At 37.4% G+C, this 15,406-nt stretch overlaps 1 protein-coding gene across 9 annotated transcripts in view; it reads left to right on the forward strand.

Moving 5' to 3' along the window:
- CREM (cAMP responsive element modulator) overlaps positions 1 to 15,406 on the forward strand; it is a 44,744-nt gene that overhangs the window by 17,718 nt on the left and 11,620 nt on the right. For 4 of the 9 annotated variants that reach the window (XM_021542918.3, XM_021542921.3, XM_021542917.3 and 1 more), the window contains 4 exons: positions 34 to 125; positions 285 to 430; positions 5,767 to 5,910; positions 13,815 to 13,971. In XM_021542918.3, coding sequence (XP_021398593.1) covers positions 34 to 125; positions 285 to 430; positions 5,767 to 5,910; positions 13,815 to 13,971 — 539 coding nt within the window. Of the gene's footprint in view, positions 1 to 33; positions 126 to 284; positions 431 to 3,242; positions 3,787 to 5,766; positions 5,911 to 9,267; positions 9,462 to 13,814; positions 13,972 to 15,406 lie in introns of those variants that run through there. The other 5 variants (XM_021542919.3, XM_021542924.3, XM_021542925.3 and 2 more) reach the window with 5 other exon arrangements.

Raw genomic sequence — 15,406 nt, forward strand, 5'->3', positions numbered from 1 at the left:
AAGTTATGAATTTCAGGAACTTTGCTATTACAGGTAGCATCGATTGCAGATGAAGCTGCACCATCAGAAGTGATAATTGATTCTCAAAAACGTAGGGAAATACTTTCAAGAAGGCCTTCATACCGGTAAGGACTTTTAATTTTAATTTTGATTAATTTTGGTTTTGCTGATTTTTAAAGGCAGCTTATTTGTTACAGCAAAACTGTCTGATAAAAGTCAGTTCTTTGATTTTCTTATGGGTATGGATCTTCAAGTACATAAAATTACTTACATTCTTTTTTTAGAAAAATTTTGAATGAACTCTCATCAGATGCACCTGCAGTAGCGAAGATTGAAGAAGAGGAGAAGTCAGAAGATGAAGGAACGCCTTCTGGTATTTCTGCAATGGCCATGCCAACCAGCCTGTATCATACTAACACAGGGCAATACCGTATGTTTGCAAACGTACTATGTGTTGATGCAGAACATGTATAGCAAAGCTTTGTTTCCAGGAGTTGCATAATGCAATAAGGATGTTTGATTTTGATGAAGAAGAATAAGAGATTCTGTATTTCTAAGTAATTGTTATTAATTTTTTCTAACATGGGGATTTATAGACTTTTAGTCTTGTAGTATTTGTTGGCTGCTAGATTTGGTTGTTCTAGAGCTTCTATGCATTAAAATATGGGGTAAGGCTCAGCTGAAATGAAAAATGTTGACACTTTTATGTGAATGTTTAATGATACAAATCATTGCAGTTTCAAATTCTTTTGATTTGCTATGTATTAGTGCTATTCATTATATGAAATGGCAAGTAGAGTTTTTTAAATGTAAGGTTGGAGTATGAAATTACTTGTTAAGTTCTAATTTTCTTTTTTAAAAGAACTATGTGCTTTTGTCATCAGCTTTTAAGTATTTACACTTTCACCACAGAATTAACCTAAATCATGGTTTCCAACATTTTATACATCATCCAAATGCAAATTAAAAGTTACATCCACAGTTCTGTTCTATAGGCTTGCTTTTGGATATTTTTATTCTGGCATTTATAGAAGTGTTGCATAACTTGCACTTTGTGACTTCTTTGGACATAATCAGATAATCAGTTATCAGTTTGGATAACTTTGTAATAACAACTCTTTAAAATTATGTATTTTATAAAGCTTCACTCCTACAGTTTGTAGGGGTTTTTCATCTCTTTTCATAAGTAGACACACTAAAGTGCAGGTGTTTTTCCTTTGATATAATGACAGGAAGATTGCATAAGAAATGTTGTGGAGACTTTTTCCTGAAATGAGAAAACAGAGGAAGTATATTAAAACACTGCACTGGCATATAAAAGAGGATAGAATGGCTCTACTTGTGTTCTGCTCACCCTTAGAATTCTTCCCTTATTTTTAATTTATGTAACTAAACTAATTATTAATGGTGAGAAGAATTTGCCTGTACTATCTATCCTTTCAGCATAGAAAGTATTTTTGCTTGTGCCCCTAGGCTGCTTTTCATACCCATTCTGTAAGCTCTAGACATAAATAAATAAATGTTTGCTGTATGATGTCCAGCATCTGAAATGTTCTTTTCTGTGGAAAAGAATATAATCATCCTAAATTACAAATATTCAGTAGAGAATCTGGCATGTATTAATGTATTCTTGTATTCTAAGAAAAATTAAATATTTTTATTCAATTTTTGAATTGTATTTTTGATTTTGCTTAGGTTTAATTAAGAATTTATAAATTTGCCATTTCAAGGCTTAAAAAAAAGTGTTATGATGTCTGTGTGAGCCTGTAAACCTATAGGATTTCTAAGACATTTTAGAGCTTAGCTTTAATTATGGCTTCGTCTGGGAAGCCAAAGCTGTGCTTTGACCACAATGTCTTGCAGGAGGTGATTCTTAGGGGAATATATTTTCATTTGAACACACCTATAAACAATAGTGATAGGGAAATGTTTAAGTGAATATCAGAATTCAAAGGTTTTGGTTCCTTGTTCAATCAGACATCTACTTCTGAAAATTAAGCAACAGAAAGCATCACTGACGATGTGAGAACAGAATCCACAAAACTTTAATTAAATCTAATGTGTTTTAATTTAAACTTGGCTATAAGCCAAGCATGGGAGATTTCTGTTCTTTGCTGCTTTTTCTTTGAGTAAGTTACAGTTGTAGCATAAAACATGTACTGTATAATTAAGGTTCTCATTATAATGTGGCATTGCTTCAAAATGCAATGTCAGCCTTCATGGACTCTCTTGGTTTTGACTCAAAAAATCAAGAGAGTTTTGAGAGCTTTTTCTTTTTCGAAATAGTCTTTCTTGCTGAATTGATTAGTTCATCAATTTGTTTTTTTTTTTAAAGTTCACTTTTGTAAGTTAAAATATTTTTTGCCTCAGCAAAGTCTGTATATTTTAATTAGGCCTGGGGGTAGCAAGGATGGTCATTTCCTTGTAATAATGGGGGTCTTAATTTGGAACTTACTGAAGAGAGCTTAACTGTTGACCCCTAGTCTTTACATTCATGAAGCACAGATTTGAAGCATTTTTGAGCTATCCTGTTGGTTGCCTGTAATCCTCAGGAGCTGCTGTTAGCTAAAACCAGGAACACTGGGTGGGAATGTAGCAAATCCAGTGTTGATTTTAGACTGGATATGATGCAGATCACTCCATGTACCTCCTTCATCTTTATGCCTCCTGTTTATAACCCTGTGCTTCTGCCTGTCGTTTCTGTGCCTGAGGACTCCTCTCTCCCTGGCCAGCATGGGCTGCACATGTTCTCCTGCAGGCATTCAGTAGTTTATGCATTAAGCTTGTGCAGTGTCTGTGGCAATGAAGAACTGGCATTGTGGTGTCACTGTGGCCATCTGAACTGTGCCCTGGTTTAAAAGAGGTGTTATGTTATTATGTTTACTGGTTCCTTTTTTTCTCTACTATTCTCTCTATTCCTGCAAAGGAAGGACAATTTCACTGAAAAGGTCACTTTGACTGTGTGTTTATGTCTCAATGTCTGGCATGACTCTTTTTGGAACAACTTGATAAGTGAATTTTTCTGGAAAATGTATTTTTGTCTATTAGCAGCATTGATGGCTCTTTACTTACTTTTCACCAGGCAAAATGGTATGTTGCCATGGTTTCCCAGTACCCTTTTCCTTGGAGCTTCTTGGCTTTGGCTTATGGAAGCAGACAGGCTGGCATGACCCAATAAAATGTCTTTGCCAGCTACCTCCGTCAACATATGTGTGATCTTACTGCCAGGTGCTGTCTTGTGTAGGAGCCTTGTATTCTTATCTGACTACACACCTACTCTATTGGCTACAGTTCTGTCATGTTGGTTATTTAATACTGAAAAAAAATGCTTCCTCACTTGTGGTAGTAGTCTAATGTGTAAGAGTTGTTTGTTCAGTTGGAGTGTGTGAACCAGTCTCCCCATCTCCCTGCCTCCTTGTGCATATCATGATCTGCATGAAAAAATGCAGGGGGAATGAAAATTATTAGCTCTTTTGCTATCTGTTTGGGTTACTTGCTGTCTTAGAATAGACTTTTAGCAATTGGAGAATTAAGAAACCTTTTGGGAAAGACTAACTTTAGTTTCATTTTCAGTTTTGGAAGAGAAAAAGATCTTGTTTTTTTCCTGGATTAGAACTGATGATCATACTCAGAGAGAGGTATTGCTACTGTCCTCACTCGTAGTTGGAAGAGAAGATGGTGGTTGCATCTATCCACCTGCATGACATTCAGCTACAGGGACTGTCCAGGAAAGTCCTGTACTCATTATAAAAGGCTCAGTTTTCAGTAGAGCTCCAGCACAATAAGGTGTGTGCAGTGGTTGAGATCAGGACAGTGAATGGGAGGATGAGCAGTGTGTTGTTCTGGAAATATGGCAGGAATCAGTCCTGTAAGGGAGGCAGTTACTGGAGTTAATTCGCTTTTGTTTATAAAGTACTGGATTGGGATCTGAAGGAATAATTACCAGACAGCTGTGACATAATTGTTTACCCAGGTTCACAGTGGAGCCAAAATTTTTGTATCAATCTGTGCTGATGTTTTACTGCTTAGGAAGCCAAACTGACTGGGGTTTATGTGGTATGGTTCTATGATGGTGTAGATGTACCTGGTGCTAACTCTGAGAGGGAGAATTTAGCTCTTTATAACTTGTCTGAGAGGTAGAGTTGACAAATCTTGTTGCTCTTGTCCTGGACTTTGTGAAGAGTAGAGGATACAATGCTTTACTTTTCTTGCTTCTCTCTCTTTTGTCCTGCCCTAAAATGGGGCACTTTCAGCTTTGGAGGCCAGACTGAAACATCCTGCACTCTGCACCTTGCCACAGCTCTTCCCCTTCTCCTCAAAGCCTTACAGAGCCTGTGTGCAGCACTCAACTAATTCCTATGTTACATACTCCTCATTCCAAGGGCAGGACTGGAGGTCCATGCTGAACCCTGTTTCAGTATTGCAGATAAGGCTCTGAACTTAATTCATCAGGAGAGGAATTCCATGTTTACCCCAAAAGAAGCTAATTCAAGTGTTGGGATTTGGCAATCTCAGTCTCTTTCCAATGTTTAGATCTGAGGTTGAGCTTTTGAGATAACCTGCTGTTGCCAAAACAGAACATTTGAAATCAGCAATCTCTAAAATTCACATAGGTATCTAACAAATCCTGTACTGAGATAAGCAGAGCTGAACCTTCAAGAATGGCATCAAGTACTGTAATCTGACAATGAACTCAGAGGAGCTGGCAAGCTCTGAATCTTTTTTTTATGTCTGACTTTTATAACAGATCACTTTAAATACAATGTTCATAGTTTAAATATCTTTTGGGGGAGAAAGGATTTTTTTGCTCCTTGGGCATTGGATTCTCAGGTAAAAGTTTCAGATTGTTTTAATTAACATAGGAGATGTGGGTTTGGCTGGTGAATCACTTGGTAGATCAGGAATTGGCTCAAAGAGGTCCAGTCAATAGCTTGATGTTCAGGTGGAGGCCAATGATGAGTGGTGTCCTTCAGAGATCTGGTTTGGGACCAGTATTATTTAGGATCTTTGCTTGGAGATGTGGAAGGTGGGGTTGAATGCACCTTCAGAAAGTTTGCAGGTGACACCAGGCTAATGATACTCAAAGTTGATACTCAAAGCTCGATAGAGAGAAGAGATCCCATCCAAAGGGACTGTCACAAAGTAGAGAGGTGGACACATGCAAACTTAATGATAAGGCCAATGCCAATTGTCAATACACAGTGTCCTGTGTATGGGTTGTGGCAATCCTAAATGTGGATATAGGCTGGGCATTGAGTGGATTGAGAGGACCTGGTTGTGCTGGTGGCTGAAATACTGACTATGAGCTTGCAGCCTGGAAAGCCAGCCAGATCTTAGGCTGCATCCAAAGGAGTGTGAGCAGCATCTTGAGGGATGCAATTTTGCCCCTCCACCTTGGTAAGACCCCACCTGGAGTGCTGCATCCAGCTCCGAGTTTCCAGCATGAGACACACGTGGACTTGCTTGAACAGATCCATCACTTTTATATGGCTAGGAGCTACTATGTTTTCCCCTAGTATTTGAACTATTTTTGTAGAGTTAATGTTTCTGAAAACATAGAGATAAAATGTGTTGAACACTGCATATACTACACAACAGGCTTTATATTTGTGGAAATCTGTATTAATATTACCTAAGTTTTATCATACAATTGATCCTTGAGCAAGGAGAGGACCAGGAGTCCTATAAAACAATGTTTATTTCATGTTTTTTAGCATGTGTTATGTCTTTCTATTGCTTAGCTTTTTTTTTTTTTTTTCTGTTTAGTTACCATATCTCAAGGTGGTACAATTCAGACCGTGACAAATTCAGGAGCTCCTCAGCCAGGCGCTACCATTGTGCAATATGCAGCACAGTCATCTGATGGCACGCAACAGTTTTTTGTTCCTGGAAGCCAAGTTGTTGTTCAAGGTATATTTTAATAGTCTACTCCATTTTCATTTTTTCATATTATACACATTTTCTTAAAAGGTTTCATATTTTGTGTTGACATTATTGCACTATTTATTATTATTAAATAATAATAAAATACAGCAAGATAAAGGAGTCTTAGGAAGGGATTCAGGTTCTCTGCTTAGTAGGGAAGCTACTACATTTGGTTAAAAAGAATGAAATAGCTGTATAACATCACTTTCTGCTTTGGATTGTCTTGTCCAAATTTTGAGACATGTTTAATTGGAATAAAGGTACTCTTGCAGATTTAAGTGAGATGCTGAAGATGCAGATCATTAAATATATGAAACAAATTTGTTTTTTTCAGCAGTTAATGTTAATAAAACACAAATTCTGAAGATTTTGGGATATGTTTTTTTGGGCAGAATTTCCTTTTAACTTATGGCTCTTGCAGTTACAGGAGAGCAGATCCTTTACTGAAGCTAGTTTTCTCACAGAGGAACACTTTGTAGGTCCTATAAAGTGCACACATGATGTGATGAAAACCTTTAAAAATGGGAGATAGATTTCTTTGTGGAGACACTAAATTAATAGCTATGGAGGATATACAGAATTTTTAAAAAATCTTTTTATTTAACAAATTTTCTAAAAATTTTCTTAAGCCAAAACAGCTATGTGAAATAAGCCATGAGAAGAACTTGGAAGGATTTAGATATGTATTAATGGAGTGGATGAGGGTCATCAAATAAATGCTGAAATACATTGTTGTCCCAAGACTTCACAGATGCATTTCAAGCGCTTTAAGACTATAAGATGAAAACAACTTCGCCAAATGTTTTTATGTTCAGAGAGTATTGTTAGAACTTCCCTAAATGTTATTATGAATATATTCTTAACAAAGCCTTAAGACCCAAATTTGGCTGTCCCCCAAACCAATTTCCCACCCTAGTACTGCATGTTTTTCTGAATATGAGTCTCATATATTTTCTATGTGCGTGCCTTACACATCCCTTAAATCAGAGGCCGCCTCCATCTCTCCAGGTACAATAATTAGCATTTTATGGGTACTGCTTTGATTCTTCAGAGCTTTGGTGTCAGAGGCAGAAAGAATAACTCCTTAGCTGCTTCCTAAGACTTCCCAAGTCTGTGAAGAAGCACAGCATTTGAGGATTTTATTTGGCAGCATTTCAGTCCTTGGGAATTCCATTTGGCTGATTTTCCTTTACAGGCTCTCCATTACAGCTCTGTTCTCTGACAGGGCTACTCAGTCTCAGCAATGGGCTGTGCAAGATGGAATTGTCCATTAAGTGTTTTGCCTGTGATGGAAACTTTCAAAATGGATTCAGAGACAGTAACTGAATACCTTCTACATTATGTTTCTGGAAGCATTTGGATACTTTTTAACTAAGTTGATTTGCTCTCTGTCCATGATCAGAGAAGTTTGTTTCCTGGAATTCTCTATTTCCAAAGTCCAGTGCTTTAGTGAGCCTCATAGATGTTAACATAGAAGAAAAATGTGACATAACATACAGGGAAAAGTACAAAGCAAACAGTAAATGAGCATTAACTTGGAGATGACAAGAAGATAAAAGGCTTCAACTTATTCTACATGGTATTGATATTAGAAAATCTTCAGAAAAAACAAAACATCTATAGTAAAAAAAGAGATGTATAAAAATAGTGTGAAAGCACTTGAAGATGTTTATAGTAATACAATTGTATGTAGGCAGCAAACCTGAGTTAATCACAATGGAGTGAGACAATGGAGTAAGTTGAATATACACGGCTGAAATGTCCTTATTATGGGTCATCTTGCCTGTGCTGGAAAGTCTGTTGGAATACAGTTTATGAACATTTGTCATTTTTGTACACTTAGTAGTTGATTGTTCACCTAATATTGTGATAGCATAGATGATAATAGAAAAATATTCTGCTTAGTAATCTTACCACTTAAATATGTATTTTTATAATAATTTTGGATAGGCAACATATAAGTTTTTTATCATAGAAGAAGAAAAGAGTATAACAAATACCTGGAAACAGAAAAGATCTGTTTCAGAATCTTTAAGATATAGCATATGTATTGATATTTTTTCTAAAGTATTTGTTAATGAATCTTATGTAATAATGGATAAGATCACAGAAACCCTATGTTTGATATTTTCTGATAACCTGTGGTGTGGAAAAATACTAGGATAAAAGTGCCAAATATATTGATCCAATTGAGTGACATTGTATTTGCTACAAGTTTACATTTGTAGGCAAAAGAAGAGGCAGTTCTAGTGTCTGAGCAGTTTCTTAATATATTAAAGGTTAAGGATTTTTTTTGCTGGCTGAAGAAGGAAGTGTTTTGACTGTTTGTGAAAATGAGTGTAGAAAAGTTGTATAAAAATCATTCTGTTGGGATCTATGTGTGTTTTCATTATATTGTTAATGATATTTGAAATCTGTGGCTTGAATTTCTTGTGCTTTAGTTCTGATCTTCTGTACATATCATCCTGAAGTGATCCTGTAATTTACAGGTTTAGAGAACACTTCTGTGAACACAGGATGTAAAACACAGAACATCAATGCAAACATTGATGCTTCCACTGCTGCCATCCAGCACAGTTTCACAGCTGATAAATTACCAGTCTGAATTTGTTTAGTACAAAGACCTTAGAAGTTTGCTGTGCCCTACATACAAACCAGTGCTTGGACTCTTGTTCTGAAACTGATTTTATTTGCATTGATGTAAATAAGGAATAACTCTCTTAGAACTGAGTTGTTGTTTTTGTAATTTATATTTTAAAACAGAGTCAGCCAGATCTCTTGGACATATTTTGAAAAAGGAGAGAAGGGGGAAGAGGTAGCCCTTACCCAGAGTTACTGTTGAGCTTGTTACAGCATCTGAAACCACTGGCTTTAGGTTGACTTACTTCGTTGGAGTGTTCCTTAATAATTTCTGAAGCTTTTAACTGAAATTAAATGAGTGGGTTGTGGGTTTTCCTGCAAAGCGAGGAGCTCTAGCCTTTCATTTACCTATTTGTTACAGCTTATTAAGCTTTCCTGTCTTGCATGTCTGTCCAACAGAGTTCTCTGCCTTTTAGTGGAACTGTTCCAATGAAAACAACTGCATGTCTGTTTTAAGTTTCCTTATTTTCTATCAAATCATGACTTTCTCATTTGGATTCATTAATGAATGCTAGAACCGTGTTTTAATTTCTGTCAGTCAGTGCTGTGAATTTTCAAGTCTTTCTTAACAGCCTGCTTTGTGGTGAGTGCTTTCTGTAGCTTTATGAATAATTCAGGAAAAAAGAACAAAGCTAAGATTATAGCAATGTGGAAGAGGAAAAAAAACAGGTTTACTGGAAAAGGAATTCTTTGGGCTGCAGTTTCAGTGAGCTGTTCCAGTGATGGAGCATGTTAATGACAGCAGTAAGCAAGTGAGGTCATTGTGATGTCAGTGCTCTTGCTTGTAATCCTGCACATGCTTGGTAGTTTGGAACAGTTCATGCTGAGCTCTGGTAGAGGAGCAGCAGAATTGTGTGTGCAGAAGTTGATCATGGCTGTTACAGGAGATGAAACAGGTAAAAATTTTGTTAGCCTTTGACATGGTATTTTTGTACGTCTGTGCATTGTTTAGTTAATATTTGTGACATTTTCTTTTGAACCTGTTGCTGTAATTCTTTCATCTCTCTAAAGTCATACGAATAGCTTCTAATTCTGTCTACTTAGTGTAGGATTCCAGGGCAATTTTAACGGTTTTGTTTGGGGAGGAAAAACTAAAAATCACTGTTAGTGCATGAGTTCTTGCACAGATTGATTCAGTAACTGTTCTTTATTATTTGATGCAGGATTTTGCTGAAAACAATCCACTGCTCTACTTTTGCATTTTTCTTTATCGTGGTGATAGTCATATATGTTGCTGTATTTATAATTGCTTTTTGTTTTGTAAAAATGACAACTGCCTTTTTTATTGAGCAATAGACGCTACAAATTTGATAGCCATGGGCTTCAACATAGCTTTATAGAGATTGTTTCGGCAGTGTAAATCAATCCTATGCTTCCAGTATTAAAAAAAACACTGAATGGAAACAAATTTGAGGGCAATAATTGAAGTATTGTAAAGCCTGCTTGTTTTCTCCTCCACTGCTAAAATGGTCTGTTCCTCAGCTAATTGAGTTCAAAAGGCTGACGTCATTAGATTTCCTGGAATCGTGTTGCAGTAGGGAACTGGAAAAGTTAAACTCCAAACAAGATACACATTGACGTCAGCTCCAAGTCATGCTGCGATTTAGTCAGTTCCTTTCTGCCTCGTCAATTGCCTGCGGCGGCTCGGTAACTTTAACTACTTCCCTGCCGGCTCCTACGTGCTGCTGCTCAGTGCTGGCGCACGTTGTTTCATTAATCCAAAGATAAATATCTTCTCCGAGTCGATGTTTTTAATGCTCAAAGGGATAATGATTCATGCCTTGTGTAGCCTGTTCAGTGGTGAAGTTAAAAACCCCTTGATAATCAAGTCCCACCATTATGACTCACAGAGGGGGAGAATAGGCATCCAAATACATCAGGCATATTTTCTCCTGGATAGTCACTGAAAGAACTAAGAGTGCAGGGATGCTCTCTAGTGTTCAGCAAGTTACTTTTTCCAAGAGGCGGTTGCCTTTTTAATTTTTTGGTTTTTTTAAATGCATGTTTGGGGTTTTTTTTCACTAGCTGTCTTTTGCCTTTTTTTATTTTCTTTTTATAAGTCTAAACTTCATGTTTTCAGTGCCTTTTTACTCCCTTGCATTTTAAGGAGTAAAAAGAAAAAAAAAATTACCTGGGGCAATGCGATAGGGAAAAGCACCAACTCAAGGTTTGTTGCTTTGTTAGCACTCTCAGTTCTACTTCTGGTACCTTAGGAATGGCATTAAATCTTTGTGAAGTGTCATTAGGAACAACCACAGAAGTTTGGCAGTCTGGATGAAGTGTGTGTGACATTTGTCTCAGACGTTGAAATGGAAGGTATGCTTCACTGTGATATAGAAACATAACTAGGCTTAAAATAACTTCAAAAACAATTAAGTTTATCCCACTGTGTTTAGAGCCCATTTCATCTTTCCAAAGGTCTTTTTCTGGGGAAGTCAGTTACATTACATTTTCTTGAGCTAATATACAAAACATTTTTCAGTCTTCAAAATATTTTTTGCAATGATATATCATAAAACATATATTATTGCACTGCTAAAAGATACTTTGTCAATGCTGTGCTATGCTTTTTTCTTGTTTCTAAACAGTGGTATCTAGATTGGCAAGGTTGGTACCACCAGAATAGTTATTTATCTGTCTTCCTGTGCTGGCAGATTTATAAGTGAGACAACAGTCAGGCAGAGACTGCCACTACTGGGACCTGCTCAGACTAGAATACTTACCACTGGTGTTTGCTGATCCCAGCTGAGATAGGGACTTGCTTTTGTTAAGTCTTGCTGGAGGTACATGATCACAATGAGTCCTTTGCACAAAAGCTGCAGTGAGTCCTGTTTGCTGCCATCTGAGCATAAGTCAGACACAGACAACAAAGTAGTTAGTCTTGCCAGGCTGAGATGGTCTTGCCAGGCTGAGAGCTTTCCCCCATTACTTCATCTATAAAACAGTTTTCTTGGATTTCTAATTCATTGTAGCTGAGGGAAATTAAGATAACATCACTTGAATACCTAGTGATGAAATAGAAGAAGGTAGTTCTTACCACAGAGTCTACAAGATATGTTATGTGGCCAGCATAAAGGTGAGCCTGAAGAGTTGCTAAAAATCTATTTTTATAGTTAGTGAGCTGAGGTATCACTCCATTGATGTGACTGGGAAATGTGGAGGACTTAAAGGGTTAAGCAGTTCTCCTGTAGATGTACAAGATGACCAAGCCCTGTGTTCAGGCAGCTGCCTGTCATTGCTCACAGGGCTGTTCTGGGCTGATTTCTCCCTCCCTGCCTCCCACATCCCCGGGGATTATCCAGGTCAGTTCACTGGTCCAGTTCATCTTGTAATTCCACAAACACTTTTACCCACAGGACTGAGAAGTGGGGGGAGGTGCATGGGGTTTAAGCTGATAATGATTTCAGGACATGGCTGTGGAGTTGTAGTCTAAACACAACTTGATTCTGTTTTTTTTTTGTTTTGAATTGGTGAAACACTTGCATTAATGTAATAACAGTATATTTTTTATTAAGTTTTTTCCCCCCCTGTAGTTTATTGTTATTTCTTAACTGCCCAATCTGTCAGCCTCCCCAAGATGTTTTTGTCTACCTTTTATTTCTCCAAGTTATCCTACTGTCAGCTGGGATAGAGTTAATTTTCTTCCTATTATCTGGTACAGTGTTGTTTTTTGGTTTTAGGATGAGAGAGATGTTGATAGCTCACTCATGGTTTGGTTGTTGCCCAGCAGTAGTTGCAGTAAGTCAAGGACTTTCCAGCTTCTCATGCTCTTCCAGTGAGTAGGCTGGGAGTGCACTCAAAGCTTTGAGGGATCACAGCCAGAGCAGCTGACCCCAGATAGCCAGAAGGGGTATTCCATACCATAAGGCATCATGTTCAGTATATAAACTGTAGGGAAAGCTGGCCTGGGGCCTGCTGCTCAGTAACAAGCTGGGCATCAGTTGGTGAATGGTAAACAATTGCATTTAATTGGCATTATTAATTTTCCTTGGATTTATTTATCCTTTTATTTTCCTTTTCATTACGTTTTATTTTATTTCCATCAAACTCTTCCCATCTCAACCTGTGAATTTTCTCTACTTCATCCAGCTGGGGAGCTGTGTGGGTAGAGTGAACAAGTGACTGTGTGGTGCTTATTTCAGGCTGGGGTTAAACTGTGAGATATGTTTTTCCATTATTTGAATAATGCTTAAAAAAATTGAAGTATAAGCTAAGTGTAATAATAGCCTATGAAGCATCAGCTATATGCAGTTGCTTTAATGACAAAATTTTTGTCATTAAAAAATTTTAATGACAAAAGTTTTTTCTATCATAATTTAAAATATTTGTGGAAATAAATAGGGAAATACTTGCTTGGAATGTAAAGAGGTATGAATTTTTTGTTTGGTTTTATTTTATGTCAGACAAGACACAAGTACTTAGGACTTCCCCAGTGTTTTTAAGTTGCGGTACATCATATAGGGACAAGTACATCTGAAACAAAGAAATGACGTGAGACTGTAGGAAAGGTGTTGGTTTCAAGTCACATCAGATCAGCATTTGGCTTGGGGAGAGCACAGAAATGCTAAACTCAGGAGCTGAATCTGAACTTTTGCCCTCTGATTTACTGTGCAGCTACACTCCTTCCTGTGCAACCACCACTGCCTCCTGTTGCTTGCTAATGCTGCAGCATCCCATGTGTGTCTGCCTTGCCCAGGGAACAAATGCCTGTACATCCTGAGCACTTGTCTGTTCCTTTTCATTGTAGCAACAGCAGCTCTCGCTCATTATCCAAGGTTGCCAAACTGCTGTTTTAAGAGGAGGAGAGGTTGTAAAGCTGGTACTGTTGCTATCTCAAGGAAGGAGGAGAGGAGAAAGTTGTCTTCTGAAGCAAATTGATTCCTGACAGGGAGAACAGGGTAGCAATAAGCTTCAGTGGCTGCAGCAGCAGGACCCTCTTTTTGTGGGATTGTGCAATCAGGAAGTGTCACTGCTTGAACTGTTTCTCAAACTGCTTTCCCCATGTTGTCTGAAAAGAGACATGTGGAAGCTTTCAGTCTGTCTGGCTAGTGGGCCCACATGCTAGAGCAATTCAGATAGTTCAGAGTGGAAATAAATGCTATTAAGATAAAAAATATAGTTGTGTTATTACAGACCTGTGAAATTTTTTATGTATCTGGGATCCTGGATAAATCATTGTCAGAAATCTGTTATTTTCAGATATATCTCTTTTTTTGCCATACATTTTAAAATATGTTTCTTTTGTACAGCTGCCACTGGAGACATGCCAGCTTACCAGATTCGAACTCCCACCACTACCTTACCTCAGGGAGTGGTTATGGCAGCCTCACCAGGGACTTTGCACAGCCCTCAGCAAATGGCAGAAGAGGCAACACGCAAGAGAGAGCTGAGACTTTTGAAAAATAGGTAAGACTATATAAGAATTCATAGTCGGTGTTGGAAACCACTCTCCCTCCCCCACAAACATTATAACAAGGTTTTTTTCTTAAGGTCATGAACACTGCATGTAATTGATGAAAGGAAGGCAGGAAATTCTTTGTCAGTCATCCCATGCCCTTCTAGCATAGAGTATTGGTTGTTAAATCCAGAAGATTAGAGTTGACCTTACAGCCATGGATTTTTAGTTTGAAAATATTAGGTGATTCAGAAATCAGTATCAGATAATTTTTGTGATAATCCAGAGTTACAATTTTTGTTTAATTTTACTTCCTGTCCTCTCGCACTACTGACAGTAAAATGACCAAGAGGACCTTTTTCTTTTCAAAGCATCACAGCAAAGAATTTGTTAGGAAAACAGCTGAGGATCTCATTAGCAGCTGTCCATTAATGATGCTGTGAAGAGGACTTATTCAAAGATGGAATGATAATTATAGACTTTGCTAAATACTTGGCTGCTTGGATGAGATACTTTGCAGTCTCCCTGTCATTTTGTGAGGCATATTGTGTGAAGTTGATGTATATTTTTTAATTAGTTGTCATTGACTTGACTGAATGTTGTAAATGTCAGTCTTTCTCTGTGCATTCTTCTTACTGTTCCTAGGGGAGTCTGTCTTTTTAAAATGTATAGCCACTTCTGTCACTGGCAGATTAATAGAAATAGTCTGCTCTGCAGATCTCTAATACACTGCTTAGCCACTTGTCTTATAATTGAATTAATGGTATTGCTTTGCTCTCATGCCTGTCCTTTATTTTAAATTACTTACGAGGATCGCTGCATTGTTGTGCCTCCTTTTTGTTTCGTCACTCTTCAGTTTTAAAACTAGTGCCTATGCTATAGCTCATAATTTGCTGGAATTTTAGCCTCTCACTATTTGATAGTTTATAATGTTCCAAGGTGGTAAAGGAGAACTCCCAGTATTTTTAATACTTCTTCTGGAATTGAATACTTGTTTAGTCACATGCTTCTGAACACATTAGCCAAAACATTTAGCTCAAATATTGGAGACTTTTGAGCAGAACTACAGAAATGGCTTCAGGCTGTCATTTACCAGTAACAAAAACCACAGACTCATGTGGCTGAAATGTGCTCAGGCAGCCAGTTCTGAAATGATAATAAATTGTATTTGTTTGGACTTAAATTGTACTGTACATTGTTACAACATGCTGTAAGTTTTTATCTTCATGTAGGCTTGGCATCTAGTTTTTATCTGAACAGAGTAGTGTTATGTTTGTGTTTTTCCGAAAGTATATTCTCTGGGTTTGGTTTTAAGATTTTGATGGCAGAAGACAATGCTCCCGATAAACACACAAAGTAGAACATGACTGGAAGAAGAAATGTTGCTTTCCATCCTAATGTTTAGTACAATTCAAATCAATACATCATCATTTACTCCCTGTCTTT

This window comes from Lonchura striata, chromosome 1 (genome assembly GCF_046129695.1).
Source record: "Lonchura striata isolate bLonStr1 chromosome 1, bLonStr1.mat, whole genome shotgun sequence".
Classification (NCBI taxonomy): Eukaryota; Metazoa; Chordata; class Aves; order Passeriformes; family Estrildidae; genus Lonchura; species Lonchura striata.